Here is a 20,029-nt window from a genome sequence, read left to right on the forward strand (position 1 = left end):
AAAAGAATCTGAAAATGCTACTTAAAGAGGTTGCTGAGTGAATCACAACTGATGGGGTCACTGCCGACCTCATCATCCAAGGTCTGACCCCAGTCAAAGTAAGTAGGATGTTAAGATCAGATAGAAAACACATGCCACTCGTGTCGGCGGAAATAAATAACGCCCAAAAAGGAATTTATGAACTAACAAATTTATGCAAGCTCAAAATTACAACTGAGCCGCTAAGTAAGAAGGCATCAACAGGGCAATGCCACAGATGCCAGAAGTTTGGGCACGCCCCCAAACTCTGTAAAGTTGCCTACGAGTGTTTAAAATGTGGGGAGGGACATCAGACCAGCATCTTCACCAAACCGAAAACCACACCGGCACGTTGTACAATCTGCAGAGGACTGCACCCTGCCAATGAAAACGGGTGCATATTCCATCCAAAAAATCGTGGGTCAGCAAGAGCTAACCTTTCTCCCCACCCTGCAACGACTCCATAACCAGTCAAGCAAGTCGCCCTCCAGCTCAAATCACTTCAACAACACAGGAAGGAACGCGGCCACAATCATGACCAAAACATATGCTGAGGCTGCACGAATTAAGACTCCTACATCTTACAAGCATGTAGGATCCAACCTAACTTCTATTTTAACTGCTTCATTTGCCACCATGCTGCATGAATTCAGCAAAACAAGCCCCTCACAATCTTCAAGAAAGAGATTCCTACAAGGAACCCATTCTATTTTGATAGCTTATGATTGTAGCATAGAATGCTAATGGATTAACAAAATAAAATCTTGGAACTCCAAAAATTTGCATTCAGATACAGTCCTGACATCATTCTAATTAATGAAATGCACCTAAAGGCTAGCAAATAACCCAAGACTCCAAGGCTTTACTATGTACAAAAACGATCGACTTGACGCAGGAGGTGAAGGCACCGCCATCCCTATTAAAAGCTATGAATCATAATACAGTACCCAACCCCCAAACTACGAACTTCAAGGTAACCGATATGGAAGTACATACCAGCACCGCTGGCAGTCTCAACATTTATGCAGCTTATAATCCTCCTAGCATTCCACTACTGACATCTGATTTGCAGTGCATCCTCGGATCCAAACACTCCATAATCTTAGCAGGAGATATAAACTCCAAACATATAGTTTGGTTTAGCTCTTCAATTAACACTAATGGTCACAGTTTATACAACTATGCAATGCTCAACTCTGCTGTTGTGGCTGGACCTATTGAGCCCACCCATTACAGCCCAAAAGGAAATTCAGATGTTCTAGACATTGTAGTTCTCAAAAACATCAGATACCAGTATCAACTAGAAACAATAGAGTAACTCATCAGCCCACAGTCCCATCCACCTTAGGCTAGGTACACAAAAACAACTCCCCCAGCACTCCTTTATAGCATGGGACAAACTCACCAAAATTCTCCCAGAGTACATCGGCCCACCGCCTATCATTCACGGGGCGAAGGTGCGTTTTCTTCCTTTTTGACTTTACTGTAGATATAGATGTAATTATCTGTTTCATCTGAACCGTTTTGTTTTTATTTTTTCTGTTATTATCTAATTTGATATTTGTGATGGATACTCCTGAGATTCCAAGTAGCAACATTCCAGATATTCTTGTTTATTTTCTATTTTTCTCCATTTCCTTATCCTGCTCATATCGGCTAACCTGTCGAAGTCGTGTTCTAGAGGGACAATCCAGTTACTTCTTTTTTACATTTGAGTAAGAAAAGATTCAGCTGGGTTGGTTACCGGCCATCAGCATCCTAGAGTGGTGTTGGGGCTGCCACCTTAAGGCCTCCAAACTTGCTGTAAACGTGTTCATTATTAATTAATATCTTGGTGTACAAGATACTAATTTCAACAGAAAATAATATTCCATCGAAAATGATAAATTTTATAGAATATGTTAGATTGTCCTTAAAAGTCTTTTATAGAAAAGATTAAACTCGGTAGGAATTATGGCGACAGCGAATGGTGGAATTACATCATATATCTCAAACGCCACTTTATCGTTATCGGATTTAAAATATAAATCAGTTCCTGACAATAAGCGCTAACTGGTGTCCATTATTAATTAATATCTTGGTGCAGAAAATATTAATTCCAACATAAAATAGTATTCCAGCGAAAATAATGAATTTTATAGAATATATTAGATTATCGTTAAGTCTCTTATAAAGTAGATTAAACTCAGTAGGAATTATGCCGATAGCTAATGGTGTATTTACATTATATATCTCAGATGCAGCTGAAACATTTACAACTCTGAAGCATAGAAGAAATTTTTAAATTTATTTATGTGTATAATGTTCACACAGTTTAAATCATTATGAATTTCAGTTTTTTTATTTTTTTATTTTTTTGGCATCAAAATATCTTCTTAAAAATTTATCATAAAAATATTTACTTGCATAAAAAAGTTAGCGGATTTTTATTTATTTTTACTTTTTTTATATAATGTTTATTTTCCATCTTTATTTTTAAGCAATTATATTTTCATTATTTTTACTTTAAAAAAAATAATAAACATTATTAGATACAAATTCATTACTTTTATAATATTAATATTTAATTGCTGTTAAACAAATTACAATTAAATACGTAACAAGTTTCTAAAATGTTTTCTTTCTTTTGATTTGTATATAGTTTTGATTATCTAGCTTTAGGGAAATCCACAATGTCGCTTTTTTTATTTATTTATTTTATTTTTTCAGAAATGTTAATAATGTAGCACATATTTACCAAGTAATGTAAACATCTGGCTGCTTACACGACCTATATACATCAAAAAGAGTGCTGTACAAACGACAATAAAGTAAATATTAATTAAATAATCGAATTTCTCACTTGCAAAGATTTACAACATGGGAAATAATGATTTATTTTTTTGTGTAGCAAGTGAAAAATAATCAATCACGAACTTTAATCTTCGTCTGACTTCAATAATTTTTCGGAGAAAATGCTCTGCTGCAATTTTTGTTGACGACATGAAAATCCTACAAGACGATCAACTGGCTGTAAAGTGGTGTAACTTTTTCTATTCCAGGGAAAGATAAAGTTATCACATCGCTTTAAGCGCTGACCTTCATACCGTAGAAATGTCGTCGACTATTCAGCCTTTTCCTTATTGGTCACTGCAGATCAACAGCGCTTGACCTACCATCACCAACAGGTCACACACGCTTCAGTCGACGATCAAGGTCCCAGCTTATGATAACTCGCTCGTTTGATGTTAAGACCTGTCTGTTCTTCACTAGATAGTCAGGATCTCCAAACATGATGGGACACTGGCTTCTAGTGTTCCTCTGCACCTTAGCATTATCAGGTTAGTTGAACAATCAAACTGTTCGTAATATTTATTGACGCAACTATTGTGGAAATAATTTAACATATTAATGCTTTGATATAGTTACTTTTAGTGCAACTGCGATCTTCAAAGTATATACCATAATCTCTGCGTGTGGTTAAAAGATGGAAAGACTTAAAACTACTTATTAAGCTTCGAATGCACTTCGTAACAAACCTGTTCATTTTCGTGTATAGGATTGCCTCTAATCTCTCTCTATCTAAATGCATGCTGGTCTAGAAATATATCAAGTGGTTGTTCAAGGAAATTTTCTTGGAAGAAATGGCAGCTATTGTTGGTGAGGAAGCCTTGTCACTTTTGTTGTGAAAAACCAGTTGAATCAACCTCTGTCGAAAAGCTTGGAACTCAACACAAATCTTTCCAATATAATTTACAAGAATACTGATATATTCAGCAAATTGAATAATTATGTAACAGATAAGTATATGATATTAAAGGGTTAAGAAGGATTCATCAGCGAGATGCCTTTGTTGAAAAAAATACCCTCCAAACGCTTTCAATCCCCAGTTTTCGAAAGAAAATCCTTCTACCTTCATCAAAAATTGTTCTAAACCGAAGAAGAAAATACTTAACCTTGCTCGAAAAAGTCTTAAAATTACTTGAAGCAAGGAAAAGTAAGCTGATATAAAAATTTTTCTGTAGAAACTTGAGAAATTTAAGACGTGCTTAAAAAAACTCACATTCACAGATACAGGACATCTGACAATGTGCGAACATATCTACCCCAGACTAGTTTGAATGAGGAGAAGCATGACGCCAACTATATATAGTATGTCTAAAGAACATTCTATATGTGACAATAAATATGATTATATTCTAGTTGCATGCTGATAATGATTTGCCGAACTACAACTATGCCTATACAGCAGAGGTATAGTTGTAGTTATATTGTATATGGGTTTACATATAAGGTTTTTGAATAGGTATAACCATATATAAAATATGTATAGTATTGTATAACTATTGATTTACAGCCTATAGTTGACAGTACCGTGAGCGGGGTGAGTGCTTATAATCCTAAAAGCTTGCTGTAGTGATTAACACGGAACTTTTTCAAACTACTTCACGCCTCCAATAAGCAGGATTGTGGTCTCAGACCAAATAAGGTAATTCATCTGTCATCTAAAGACGTTTAAAGATATCTATGCAAAAGTAAGATTTGATTCTGCTGTCGTTGGAGAGCTGAGAGACCAATAAGGCCAGCAATAAAGTGTTAGTTAGCAGTTGGATAATCTGCGACCTTTGTAATATTGGTAAAGTTTAGCTCATTTCCTATATACATGATAAGGACTTAAACATTTGGAAAAGCATTCATTTTAGTAACTGTTTGCAAGATAAGCAGTAATTTATCAGCGAATAAGTTGACATTACTTATATAAACAGTTATTAAACGGACCATACACGAAAAGTTGCAAACATATTGCACATCAGTGACAAGCGTGGGCAAGTAGCTAAAGGGGAAGTAAGAATTTGCTGACTTTTTGTTCTTGTTGTAGTCTATGGGGAAGAGAGAATGAGGAAAGATTTTGTAAAGAGCGGAAATAGATGGAATGAAGAAGGAGGTAAGAGGTTCACTCGTAAAGTTTGAAGCTGAAAAAGAAATCGATGTCGACCAGCAGCTGCTAGTGTTCTTATAGTCGTAGAAGAAATTGAAGAAATGATGGTGGCCAGTTCAGAAGAACATCGTCCATGACAATTCTCACCCAAGAGACATAAGGCAGAAACAAATCAAAAATATCAAACAAGGTATTGATGTATTACACTTCATCCAACATACCATTAAAACATCTCATAATTTTCCTTTTACGACAGTGTTGTTAAGTAAAGTCTTATGTAAGACTTTATTTAAAAAAATAATGCAAATGTGTATCAAAGTTTTACTCAACAGTATTGTCGCAAAATAGTATATATCAAACCATTTTATTGTGGACTTCTTCTTCTTCAACCTTTTGGTTCTGTCCACTGTTGGACGTAGGTCTCCCCCATGATTTTCCAGACCATCCGGTTTTCTGCCTCTCCCATCCATCTCACTCCTGCAATTTGTCCCAGTTCATCCCTCACCTTCTTCTCGGTCTTCCTATTGTAGACTGGATGGCATGTAATACATCAATACCTTGTAATCGATGCTTTGAAAGTAATCAGTAACACAGTCGACGCGTTAATTGAAATATACTGTTCATATGATTTTTCGAAGAAGTAATATTATACTGCTAACATTATGATTTCATCCAAAAAGTATAATATTGTGGATAGTTGGCAGTTCAGAAGAAAACCTGTTGGCATTAGATGAATCAGGTTCTACCTTTTATGTGCGTACGAAGGAAGTTGATCCAAAAAAACAGTAGTAGTGGAAAAAATGAAAAGTGGGAGGAAAATATGTTCTGGCGATATATCTTAACAGATTTAGAGGAGAGTGGGGAATTATTGATATTAATTCTGACGAACAGCAATCATTGAAATAACTGCAGACGTGCATTCAGCAGAAAGTGAACATGTTAGAAATAGATTGTAGAGACAGGTCTTTTATCACCCTAATTGTTCTCTTATACTCAGGGATTTTACGAGGAAGTCTAACCGATGTGACAACAGTATTCAATAGTTGAATATATATGTGATTTATATAAAGGTCATAGTCGATCAACGGAAAAGAAACGCCTTAAGACAATGAGTAAACTTAGTTTCATGGATGCTGACACTGGAGAGTAATTTGAGACACAATTATCCCAAGACGAGAAATCTGTTTTTGTCCCGATATCTGGAAATTGTCAAATGCAAGTGTGGAGTTATTTATTTCGAGAAATATACTTTTGCATCAAGTTAACACGCTTATCAAACTCCTTTAAAGAACGGTTTGGATATCAGTATTGAAGTACTTTATTTGTGAACTGGGAAGATGGTTGAACAAAGAAGATCTTGTTCGAGCAGATTTTGCAATCATTTGGATAAGGCCTTTGATATAGAAGAAGAGTAAGTGAATGAATGGGGCCCTGTGGTAACTAAGCATTAGGCGCAAAATCTGAGGATAAAGATCCATTCATTATCTCATGTATTTACTTGAGTTGACTGGAATTCTCATAAACAGGTCTCAGATATTTTAATCCTTCTTCTTTAAAACGTTTTATTATAGGCGGTCTGGTAGGTAGAGAAAACCGTTCTGTGCCATTCGATACGCTGTACATTAAAATCTCAATATGGACATCGTCCGATGCTTGAGTGGGAGGTGTTATTGGAGGCCAGAAACAATTTAAAAGAGTTCCATGTTTAGTCTGTAGCGGAGTGTTTTCGGATTAAGTCTTATTTACAGTGTATAACTTCGTCGTTACTTCAGAGGGGGAACAGTTTTCTTTGTGTTCAAGAAAATGTAGCATAAATACTGTTCATTTTACTATTTGTTTTTCATATTTTGATTGTTTACTTTATTAACCCAGAGACTTGGGTTATGAACCCAAGTTCATAACTTGGGGTATGAACCACTAACGCAAACGTATTCTCATATCTGAGCAAGACAAACCTACCTTCCACCTTAGTACGAAACTAAGTCCCGTGCTTTAATTTGAAATGAGCCTTAAAAGTTTTCTTGCACACTAAATTAGATTCGAATCCATGTCTTCATACAGTTGGACATCGCTCTTTACGACTGAATTATAAAAATCGTTTCCTTGAAATTTTAAAATCCTAATATTTTGAGTTCTTTTGATTCCATTTTTGGTCGGAATTTTATTATTTTAAGGAATTAATTTTTTCATCATAAAACTGTCTTAAGACTAAAAAATTGCGAAGGTCATATAAAAAAGGCTAAAAAACATAGTGCAGCTATTCACACAGATGCACATAAGCCAGGTGTAAGAAAAACAAAATACAACAAAAAAACATTGCGACTTGTTCGTAGCATTCGGAGGTCCATGATAGTATTATTATTATTATTATTTGTTACCTCCAAGGGAGTCCAAAGACTCATCGAGGGAGGGCATCCACTCTACAACTCTGTCTCCACCACTCACAATCCACCAACTGAACGCAACTACACCAACGCCATCTATCGCCTACCACCACCACTAGTATTTCCACAGACAATCATAAACATCCATGCCCACGGCGGGATTCGAACCCGCAGCCTTTTGGCTGGGTATATATATATATACCCAGTGTGTATATATATATATATATATATACACACGAGAGTGTACCGAAAAGTTGTGATAATCGCCATGAAGGAATTGAGGTAGTACCATGTAACTTATACATTATTCTACATATGCCTCACGAAGTGTTATACACTTGTTCTAACAATGCTGCATCATTTGCAATCCTCTTTCCCTTACACAAACCAGTCCTCATCTGCAGAACATTTCAGCCCCTTCTTTTTTATATTTGTGTGCGTGTTTTATTATTATTATTAATTTATTTTACTTTTTAATATCTGACCAGGAAACAAAAGGTCGATAAGCTTTATAACACATCATTACGGAGTGTGGGTAACAAGAAATTTGTTGACTTGTTTTTTGAATAACTGAAGGTTGTATTCTTTGGGGAAGACAGAATAAACGAAGGCTGTTCCAGAGGAGGTAGATGGAATGAATGAGGAGGAGGAGCTGTTCGATAGTTTTGGAAGTGGATGGCAAAATGGATGCTGAAATGGAGATGAGGATAATATTTGCTACAAATCGAAAAACATCCGAAGTTTTCAATATTTACCTTATCCAAATAATGAAATATGAAAATGATAACTGATGAAATAATAACGATGAAGTTTTTCTACACTGTATTTCAAATCACTACAGCAGGGGTCGGCAACCTTTTTCAGATTCGTGGGTCACATTCAATTTTTATTTTTAATAATAGGGACGCAAGCGTTTAATTAAGAGGAAATAGTGAGTGAAAAAAATACTTAAGTTATCAATTTTTATTATTATATCAAGCTTAAAAAACATAGAAATATTTAAAGTACGAGATTGAAACAAGCATGAAAATAAAACTTAATGAAAAATTATTATCGCTTAAAAACAAAGTAATATGCATCACAATATGTGTGTCTCCCTGCATAATGTGCCTTTTGTGATTGTTTTCCCTTAGCCAAATTATCTACATCCACTTTATACCTGGGGTGCAAATTCGAATCGATGCATGCAAATATTCATCAGTCAGTGGAGAAGAAAATTTATTTTTTCTGAAACTCATGGCAGAAAATGCTTATTCGCAAATGTATGTGCATTCAAATGCGACTATCATCTTGCCAGTTGTAGTACCTTTTAAACTACACAAAGTGACCACTTTTTCATGAACATGAAAGTCACTATAGATGTCCCGAATAAGTATCATTAACTGCGCAGTGTCTGTTACGTCAGTACTTTCCTTCATTGCCAGAGCTTAACAATCAAATAATTTTGCTTTAAATTTAAGCTGCTCAAATAAATTGGTACCGATTTCTTCTACTAGCCTTGCACAAGTCCTGGCAGATAAACTAGTTCTGACGTCTTTGTTCAATTATAGCTAATAAACATCGTTTAATAAATTCTAAATCTGTATAAGGCCTTCCTTCTTTCGCAACCAGTTCCGTTACGATATAACTAGCACGAACAACCGATTCATTATGGATACTTTGCTGAGCAGTCAAAGAAGCTTGAAATTTATTAATTTGATTTTTTCTGAGTTCACAGTTCAAATTCACGTAATGACGTCTAATATTATATTCTTTCATAACAGCAACACTTTTATGACAAATAAGACAAAGGGGCTTACCCTCATTTTCAATAAAGTACTTACTGTTCCATTCATCATTAAACCTTCTTCCTTCATCTGCAATTTTACGTTTTCTTAAGCCCATTTTTGAAATTATTTTTAACAAATATATATCTGAAAAGGGTCCCTGGTCGCCCTCTGGGCGCGCCACTGGTCAGGAAATAATAGTTGATGTTATTGAATTATGTTAAAAGACGGACCAGGGAACGCGACTGCAAAAGTGTGCCAAAATCGTCGGATGAAGTCGTCTTTGTAATCTTCACTTATGATGACTCACACGGTTGACTCGCACCAAGTTGCACGGCAATATCATGAAGTATTGGTATAAAATTATTTTTAATTTATTATTCATATTATAAAATGCATTATTTAAATGATTCAACGTATACAGGCCACATGCCATTTAACTATGGTTAATCTTTAATGGTCCCCCAAAAATGCATGTTTGGGCCGCATACAGTTCACTGGCCTAATACATTTTAATGAATTTCTTTGACTGGAAAGATTTGGATTGGAATGCCTTCTAGAACGCCAAAAACCTGTGTTAGCCAATCACAAATAGAGTCGGCAAGGTTTCCCACCAGGAAACTCAGGTTTTTCTTCCCACAACTGGGCAAACCCACCAGGGGAACATACGAAAATATGTATTTAAGCTTATCCACAAAATTATAGTTACAAAAGACAAATTTAGGTAGCTGTGGTGAGTCTTAAGGATCTTCATAAGCCGTCATATCAAATCGGATCAACAGTTATACAATTACTGACACCAGGCAGGGGAGTGGTATTATATCATACAATAACGTAAATTCAATTTTTAAAAATTGTGTTTATATAAGGGGAAACAATGAGAAAAGCCATGTGGCCATAAAAATGAAAATTGATCAGTCCATAAAATATTTAATAAAATTATATTTTATTCAATAACTAATCAGGTGCTAGCAAAGGTCACTGATGATTTTCGAATTCAGTTTCAAAAAATACATTTACCATTGTTGTTCTCAATCAAATCACATTTTCTTTTATGTAATCCCAACAATCTATTGATTGATCGATTAATCTCATCCATCCCTTTAGGGCGGGAAGGTACTTGCTGTATCCCTTGAGGGAAGTATTAATGACTGTAATTAATCCGTGAGTGTTCACAGACCGGTTTGCCTGTTCTGAGGGACGAAAAACCCGAGTTTCCGGGTGAAAAAATCCTCTACCTCCTAATGAGACCGGTAAACTCACCTTTGTCGAAAGAGACCAGATAAAGGTTCCTGACGTCACTAATGGGAACTGAACCCGGGTCTTTCCGACCAAAGGACTTCGTCTATACCGAGTGAGCTACGAAGGCTCTCAATAATCTGTTACAACCAAGTAATAACTGGACTCACATAAAGTTAATACCATTGTAGGGTGGTGAATGCTTACTCTTAGTGTGCTATGTCAATCACTGGATATGTTCTCTGACTGGTTTTTCTATTTTGCGGGATAAGAATGAATTATTTATTTATTTTTATTTTTAGACAAGCTCTTCGTATAAGACTAGCACTAACTCACCTTCAGCTGAAAAGTACTTGTAAATGTTTCTTGTGTCCAAAATAGTGTTGGAACTCAGGTTTTTCGAAATTACCACGAATTGCAAATTAACCGAATAAACGCTGTTTTTCGTAGTTAATTTGTAAATACGGTGCTTGACTTCAGTTTTATGTAGCTCAAGTTGCAGAGGTTGTTCCTTATTTTTATTTGTTCCTTAAGTAATGGATAGCTAGAATAATGTAGTAGTTCACGAAGATTTTAAATTTTGCTTTATCAGGTCGCGTCATAGAAGATGGTTGGCAAATCTTACTTATTTGAAAAGGGTGAATTAAGAACGAATTCGTATATTCTTCAAGAGGGCATTAACCTTAAACACGAAACATACGACCTCTGTACCAAATACATAGTTAACCCTCTTGTGCGAAGGCATCTTGAACTTTGGTTGATCACTTTTACTGCTTTATTACTTCCTATATTTGACATTCTGTATGTCTCACAACAACTTCACATGTCTGACCTAATTTTTTCTGTTATAATAACAAATTAATTGATATCGCTTTCCTAGAAAGGATGTGGTTATATCTGAACTTTGGTTACGTTGTTCAGTCTATTTTTATCCTTTTATTATTTTACAATAGGACTAAATATCCTGTGTCTTAGATAACAACCAGGAAGAGAAAAATTGTATGTTGTATATTCTTCTGACAGTGGAAAGCTTTTTTTAAAAGGCTTAGCATTAGGGTGTTAAAATGTAACAATATATTATTTAGCATAATTAACTCCACTGCCTTGTTTCAATATAATCTGAAGGTTGGCGATTTAGGGATGTTTTCTCACAGCAATTAAAAAGAGGTATCTCTTTTTAATTGCTGTGAGAAACTGAAGATATCTACTGAAGACTTTCCTCAAGTATTTTCAATGCACTAATTCTCGGATTTCAGTTTTTGAGGGAATTTTAGTTTTACTAAATATGGTTTTCTGTGAATTATATATATTAAATGGGTGTGTTTTCCATTCAATTTACTTGTAATGAGAAATTTCTCAAGTTCCTGGAGGGAAAAATCCTGCCATGTTTGTATGAGAATGGCTACCTTACCTTCAGCTAAAGAAGGGTTCCTATAAAGAGCTCATCGTGTCCTAAATGGGATTTGAACGTAGACCTTTCCTCCGAAGGCTGAACAATTGTCAAACACACACAATAACTTTATTTACATTTCTTATTTTATTAAATAAAAAAAAAACATCTGTAGTTTGGCCCTTAGCGTTAGGTGGCGTGCGAAATACCTGGTTGTGAATAGAAGCAATGTTTTACTGCACCGACATGTCGCTTTCAATTCCTTTGATAATCTTCAATGATTGCTTCAAGCCACAGATGTTATTCTTTCCCTTTCACATCATCCGTCCTACGTTATTTCTTAAAGAGACACAATGCTGCTGAATAACACAATTCAACTTTTAGCTTAGTATCTAATAAATATGCGCCTCGTCGCTAATTTCAGTAACCTGTTTTTTTTAGGTGTTTTTAATTATTATTATTATTATGTGACACCTCCAGGGAGTCCAAAGACTCATCGAGGGAGAGTGGGCCAACAGCATCGAACGATTGAACTCCTTCCAACTACTAACCGCACTCAAACTTGCTTAACTTTTTTCGTGAGCAATTAGTAGTAGAGGTTCTACCAATCGACCAACCTTTGCTGGCAATGCTGTCATATTCACGAATGTGGGCATAGATTGTCTTTAACTGGGAGATGAATTTTATCCCCGTTATGAGACCAACATTCTGCTTATTGGCGTCCTGAAAAATAATAATGAAAAAAAAAAGATTAGATTAACCCGCCCATCATTTCAGAGTATTATAGAATATTTCACTGTTTTAATTTATTTAGGATTAGACTGAGTTATACTGTTGCCAAGTTCTTTTTAGTCTTTCTGTTTCCCAAAACTGCATGTTTTAGTCTTGTGAAACAAAAGAAATATCAATTTAGGTATTAGTTTCGACTGCAGATTTTCTGATTGATATACTAGTTATATTCATTATTTCTGATGATGGAAACGATTTATATTCTCAACACGGAATCGAAATTGCTTTAAAAAGATTACTCAATTTATAAAATCTGCTGTTTCTTTGTGTGAGTTGCAGTAATGAGAGTGGTAGGTTCCTATGCGCTTCAGAGTAACACATCATTGAAAGTCACTTGCTCTGCTCTGGTTACAGTGACCAGTTTCAGAGACTCAGTTTCACAGTTAACAGTGTTATTGTTGCAGTTTGTGTCCCCTGGTCAGTTACTTCAGCCTTTGTGTACTATGAGTAAGAAACGTAATATCTGTGAAGAAAGCAGGTCATTTCAGGAAAAATGGGAAAATGAATTTCTGTTTATAAACAATAACAACAACAAACCACAATGCCTTGTGTGTTTGCAAGTATTGTCTCTGCACAAGGAATATAACTTCAAACGTCACTACATTCAGCACCATGCCGCTAAATACCAAGAATACCTTGGACAAGTACGTACTAAAATTGTAATTTGAAGAGAAAGTTTAGTGCTCAGAAATCTATTTTTACTAAACCAACATCAATACAAAAAATCTCACTCCTGGCATCGCGTGTTGTAAGGGAAGAGATAGCAAAAGTAAAAAAAAAATCATTATCTGATGGTGAATTTGTAAAACGCTGTTCTGTGAAAATGGCACGTGCATTTGGGGAAGATAAAATTGCCAGTGAGTTTGAAAGCGTCCCACTATCAAAACAAACTGTAACCAAAGAGTCGAGGAAATAGGTTCTCACATAGTAAATAAATTAAAAAGTGATATTACAGATTCAGCTTACTTCTCATAAATTTTAAAGCATGACATAACAGATACAGCTCAACTTCCAATTTTCATTCGAACTGTTTCCAAAGACTTTGTTATTAATGAAGAGCTACTAGCATTAGAATCATTGCATAACACAGCCAAAGGTCAAGACCTTTATGATGCAGTTACGAAGGTTGTATATGGTACTGGTGACATTAACAATCTCACAGCTATTGTGACAGATGGTGCCAAATCAATGCGTGATACTCAAACAGGCTCAGTTGGCTTACTAAGGAAGGCTGGAATCAATTGCCCTGTATTGCACTGCATTAAACATCAGGAGGCTCTGCTTGGTAAAATACTGGAGATAGAGGATGTTATGTAATTTTCATAATACCACAAAAGCTGTGAATCTAATTAAGGGCGAAATCGGGTCTTGACAGACCGACTTCTTTCTTCTCTAACAGAAATGGAGGCAGAATATGACGATTTAGTGTTGTACACAGAAGTCGTTGGCTAAGCAGGGAGAACTGTTTGAGACGGTGTTTTGCTTTGAGAAAGGAAATAAAACAGTTTTTAGAGGAACACGTGAAAACAAACAAAGAACTAATCACAAAACTATGTGATCCTCATTTAACAGCTTCCTCGCCTTTCTAACAGACATCACACACCACATGAATGAACTCAACGTGAAATTAAGGGACGTAACCAAACGATCTCAGATTTAGTTGGACACCTAGATGGGTTCATAAGTCGACTGAAGCTTTTTAAATTCACCCTAGTCAGAGGAAACTTGGTACATTTCCTTTCCTGCAGAGAGTTGATGGAAGAGAGCCATGACATTGACTTCAAGTTTTCTGTGCGAACGTTACACCAACTTTTGGAGCAATTCAGGAAGCGATTTTCTGACTTCAGTGACATGCGACCACAACTGACATTATTTGACAACCCAATGAAATGCAACATTTCAGAGCAGCATGACACTATTCAATTGGAGTTGTGTGACCTTCAAAGTGACCCCTTTTTCCAGTCAAGGGTGGAGATAGGCATTGACTTTTGGAAACTGGTACCAAGGGAAAAATATCCTGCATTGAGTGATTTCAACTTGAGAATTTCATCTATGTTTGGAAGCACATCCATATGTGAATGCACTTTCTCAACTATGATGGCCGTTAAATCGTCACAAAGAAGCTGACTGACTGATGACCACCTTCAGGATTTGTTACGAATATCGTCATCATCATCGAAAATCGACTTTGATGAACTTGTTGCTGCACATGAACGCCCACAGTGTTCTCATTAAGTTGTGTTCCATGTTAAAAAAAAAAAAAAAAACAGAAATATGTAATTAAATTTAATTTCACAACTTATATTTAAATCAATCAACTACTTTATATTATTCTCCCAGTAGTAAAATGATTTAACAAATATAGTAATTCAATACATATAACTATTGCCTTGAAAAAATGCAGAGTTTATTTTTATTTAAGTTCTATCTAAATGTGTGCGGCCCGTGACGCTACCACTCATCATATATTGGCCCTCGTATAGAATGAAGTTGGTCACGCCTGTTGTAAATTGAGTGGGGGAGGAGGGGGGTATGCGTGCGTTCATCTGGACAGTTTGCTTGTTTTGTGTGTCATTTCTCTATAAGATCGGCTAATTCCTTTTCAGTTGTAAAACTCTTAATAAAAAGTTCTACGCGTTCTAGACGGGATTTGAACCCAGTTGTTTCCACCCAAACACTCAAAGGGTGAAAACAACTCTTATTCTTCTTCTTATTATTACATAATACCTCCAGGGAGCCAAAGGCTCATCGAGGGAGGCCACCTACTCTACGGCTCCCCGTCTCCACCACTTATTTCATCAACAGCAACTATCTTCACCATTTACAGCAACGCCATCTACAGCCGAAAGGATTTTGTTGTTATTATTTTCTATGTATCCCGGATTAGAAACTAGGATGGGCCCAAAGAACTCTTACGAGGTTTTTCCAACTGAAGGTGAGGTATATCCGGTCTCATACGAATTCATTCTACAAATCAGGCGAAAAGGACAGAATAACCCACATAATATAGAAACATATAATGCTGGCCTCATAGCCTTCGGTAACAACAACAACAACAACAACCATAAACACACTCTTTTTTCATAATTTTGCCACCATAAACTGATCGAATGAAATCAAAATTAAATCGACCTCGGAAAATTTAATGAACAACCTTGAATAACCAATTTAATGAAAAACTAGTACTGAATTATTATTATCAGTTGGAATGATTTTACCAAATTTTAGGAATAAAAATGACCTGATTGAGTCACACCGTATCTTCTTGTCTTCATCTTAAATCCTGAAAATGATTAAATTCCACTCAACGAGAGTGAAGTTTATTGTAATATACACTGGTTTCCATGAATTAAGGAACAAAGAGAAAAATCACGATACTCACAAAACCTGTATTACAAATTTTTATGCAGTTCGATGAAAATCAGTTATGTGAAATGTGAAAAAATACAAAAATTTTAAATGAATATTTAATTCACTAAGAAATGGATACATGGACATAATAATCAAAAACAATAGGTCGAAATGAGTTTGTCAAAGCGCCACAATAGGGAATGTGGTCACGTCTCACAGTAATACAGCGCTCACAACGATGTTTCATGTTGTTTACACAGTTAGTAATAACAACTATTGCTCCTGCAAAGCTCTCTTAAGTCCTCCAAGGTTTCGGGAAGGAAGAGTTAAGAGCAGAAAAGCGTCTATATAGAGCATTTCAGACATGCTCAATAGGATTAAGATCAGGGGACAAGAGACTTGACTTGCTAGTCCATATGTACGATAGTGTTTTTTTTCTTTCTTTTAAGATATTGGTGCACGAGTTACGTCTTGTAGGATAAATGAGTACCCTATCGCACTCGCAAAAGGAAGAAGGGTTCAGAACCTCGTCTCTACAATTTGTAGCATTTATGCTCCTACTAAGAAGCACATACAGGTTGGTGCTTCCACTCAACGAGATGCCTCCTGAAATCATCACAGAACCTCTACCCTAAGTGTTCCTGGTTCTCTCTTCTAAGCGATACCAAGTGTGATCTGATCTGGAGAGAACAAGGAGCGTGTTATCATTCCTGTAATATCCGTGAAGGAGACACTTATGGTGGAAGTACTGTGATGGTTTGGAGCGGCATCTCGTTGGTTGGATGGACCGACCTATATGTGCTTCCTAGTGGAACCACAGATGTTGGAACTTATAGGGATGGGGTAGTGGATTAGATTCCTATCTTCTGTATGCGGATGCAATGGAGGAAAAATTTATCCTACAAGACGATAATGCTAGCTCTCATCGAGCGAAGCCGGTGGACCAATTATCTTTAAGAAGAGATTATCGTATTCATATCGATATGTTGCTACTCTCAATTTATCCTTACCTAAAACTTGGAAGGGTGTCTTAAGAGTGATTTCTAGATCAAGTCCCAGTTTGTGAAATTTTAACGTTAGCCACCCTAAAGAGAAATAATAATCTGAGTGCCATGAGAACCTGAGCACAGCACTTTGGCCACCACTGCTTTACAAGATTTCACTTTCTAAAAGTTTTCTGAAGGAAATATTTTTTTTTTTTTTGGAGGGGAGAGAGAGAGAGAGAGAGAGAGAGAGAGAGAGAGCGAGAGATCAACTTTTGTAAATATATTGGGAGAAAAAGTTTTGTACAAAGATTAAATTGAGATAACAGGGTGAGTTTCTGTACACATATTTTCTTGTTTAAGGATGTACTGCGAATAATATACACAAAAGTAGATCAGCAGAAGAATGTATTAGAGGTTCAATTCCAGTACCAAAAGAAATAAAAATGTTTCGAATGTATTTTTTTTCTCTTCAGTCGATTTCTGCTCTTGTACCTCAAAATGCAATTTAGGAGAGATTGTAATAAACTTTCCTTGATACATGAAATATTATAAAGCTATCTATATTTGAGCATTTGTGTTATAATAAATTAAGAGCATGTAAATCAGTTTTTTTTTGTATTATTAAGTCCATTTAAGTTAAATGAATCCAATACATTTAACTTTCTACATACAGTAGAAAGAAAATAAATAAAAAAAATCAGCTAACACATTTTATTCCTTTATAGGGAGTAGGCAAGCCCTTTTAACCATATCTAGCATCTGGAGACTGAGTGGGCAGTTCAATCTCCACTGGTAGCCAGTCAGAAATAACTGGCCTAAGAATATGATTAATTATAAGCGGCAATCGATGAAGAGACTGGCAAACAAGTGCTGCCATCTCTTACTACCTTATCCTAAGAGGGGGATGTTCTTGTTTGAAATAGTATGGGTTCTACGGTCGACTTGTTTAAGGGTGAAAAACTTGTTTTTCTACTTGTTTAAGGGTGAACTTGTTCTCCCTGGTTCTACTTGTTTAAGGGTGAAAAAAACCGAGTATCCAGAAGCAGTTTCCGGGGAAAAAAAATAAAAATAAACTGTTTGCCAAGATCGACGAATTCGGGAACCATCGAAGAAAGGCTTAGAAAAAGTTCCTCCAGTCGACGACTAGGCTTAAACTGAAGTCTATCTTCGTGCAACCTAGTGCAGAGGACGCAAGTGTCACTTCCATTGAGCTACACAAAAATTATTTCAGTAATAAAAAAAAATTAAACGAATATGAATATATTCGAATATATTCAGCAAAAATTTAACAGAGAATGTTTTTTATTTTATTATTTTAAATTTAATCTTGACTCCAGGAGGTGTTTGTAATAATAATAATAATAATATGCGAAAAATGGGAGTACATTTAGACTATACACTAATATCCCCCCCACCACTTCTCTTCTCTTATCGTCTGCATGCGTAGAAAGATAAATATGGAGTTTACAAACAGAAAATGTGCATTGTGAAAAAAAAAAAAAAAAAAAAAAAAAAAAAAAAAGTGCAGTTCGAAGTGTGATGTGGAATCGAAAAATGTAACTCAGCAATAGAACTATATTTTACACAAAAAGTATAACAGGAATCAGTAGCGCACTCAGGGTTTAATCTTAGGTGGGGGGAGGGGGGGTTGAGTAGACGATTTGATTTAAGAATACACACTATGCATCGCATACGACCCATGACTGATTATCTGTCATTGTCGCTAATTCATAAGTAGTATAGAAATAGAAGGCACGACACAACAAAAATTAAAAAAAAAAAGAATTTAATTAGGAAAAGATTTTTTGGAAATTTTTCTAGTGTTTTTTTCCTTTTCTTTGGGGGAAGAGCCCCTTTCTCCCCCTCTGGGAGCGCCACTGACAGGAATATGGAATTACAATAACGTAAAACTATGTTTTAAAAGTTTTATTTTTTGTCTTAGTTTCTTTATAATCTCTCTCTTTTTTGACAGCTTTTTTTTTTTGTTTGTTTGTAAAATTCCTTTGCATCAGCAGCGTAACTAAAATGCCTTTGACAAATTCGTAGCTAAGCGCCTTCTTTTACCCTTGCTCTTGGCAACTCCCCCAATGCGAAAGCGTTCCTTCGCTACTGGTTTGTATCGTTGCTGTTTGGCTTTGCAAGTTTCTATAATTCGATAATCCTGTTATTTAACAACTCTGATTCCTATCGAATCTGGCATTCATGGAGTGCAGCAATGCAGAGCGAACTTTTAGGAGAGAAGTTAGGACGTCCTTCGCAATCTGAATTGAAATTTTAAAAACGCGGGGTGCAGAAAAAAAAAAAAGCTTATAATAAAACCTGTTAAGATTATAAAGAGAATATGTAATTTTTTAGAGAGGATTAAATCCAGTATTTTCGTAACTCGAGAATCTGTCCAGCACCATGAATAAGAGTAAGATATGTTTTTAAGGTCAGAAAAAAATATAAACGATGTCAGTCGTAGAATGATGCAAAACCTGTAGGCCTGGCATTTTCGGAGCCAGAGGAACCACATAAGATTTAAATACAGAAACACCTTCCTCTTTCGCTTTCTGGGGAAAAAAAAATAATAATAATAAAATAATAATAATGTAAGACTTGGTGAAACTTTTAGCAGCTTAAAATATTCATAAATATATCTTGTACTTTACTGATGTGTACTGAATTAAATAAGTACATTCCGATACATGCAGATAGGTATGAATTTAATGTGTATAATTTTATATGTATGCATGTACACGCATGCATGTTACTGAACTTGAATAAGCAACAGTTACACATTTATTATTATTATTATTATTATTATTATTATTATTATTATTATTATTATTATTATTATTATTATTATTATTATTATTATTATTATTATTATTATTATTATTATCGTTTATAGCTCGATAGCTCACATGCCATATTCGAATGTCATATTTTCTGAGAACCTATATACAATATATATTTTTCTTTTAAAAACTGGTACTGGGTTTTCGACTACACATTGAGGAAACACTGTTCCAACCCCTTTTATTCACAAAGGGAGTAGTAGGCAAGGCTTTTCTCCCTAACTAGGCTGACCATACGTACCCTTTTTTTTTTTTTTTCATATTTCCCGGCAGTTCCGTCGTTTTAATAAAAATGTCAATTTTGTCCCTTGTTTAATAAACACTGTAATGGCCAAAACTTAAATGATT

At 35.4% G+C, this 20,029-nt stretch overlaps 1 protein-coding gene across 1 annotated transcript in view; it reads left to right on the plus strand.

Annotated features, from left to right (window-relative positions):
- Window positions 1–3,202: 3,202 nt before the first annotated feature.
- LOC150095132 (apolipoprotein B-100-like) overlaps window positions 3,203–20,029 on the plus strand; it is a 297,535-nt gene continuing 280,708 nt past the window's right edge. Inside the window, exon 1 of the mRNA XM_090411200.1 lies at window positions 3,203–3,338. Coding sequence (XP_090267326.1) covers window positions 3,290–3,338 — 49 coding nt within the window. The 5' untranslated portion in view covers window positions 3,203–3,289. The remainder of the gene's footprint in view (window positions 3,339–20,029) is intronic.

The sequence above is a fragment of the Typopeltis vanoorti genome, chromosome 21, assembly GCF_054136105.1.
Source record: "Typopeltis vanoorti isolate ZY-2024b chromosome 21, IOZ_Tvanoo_1.0, whole genome shotgun sequence".
Taxonomy (NCBI): domain Eukaryota; kingdom Metazoa; phylum Arthropoda; class Arachnida; order Uropygi; family Thelyphonidae; genus Typopeltis; species Typopeltis vanoorti.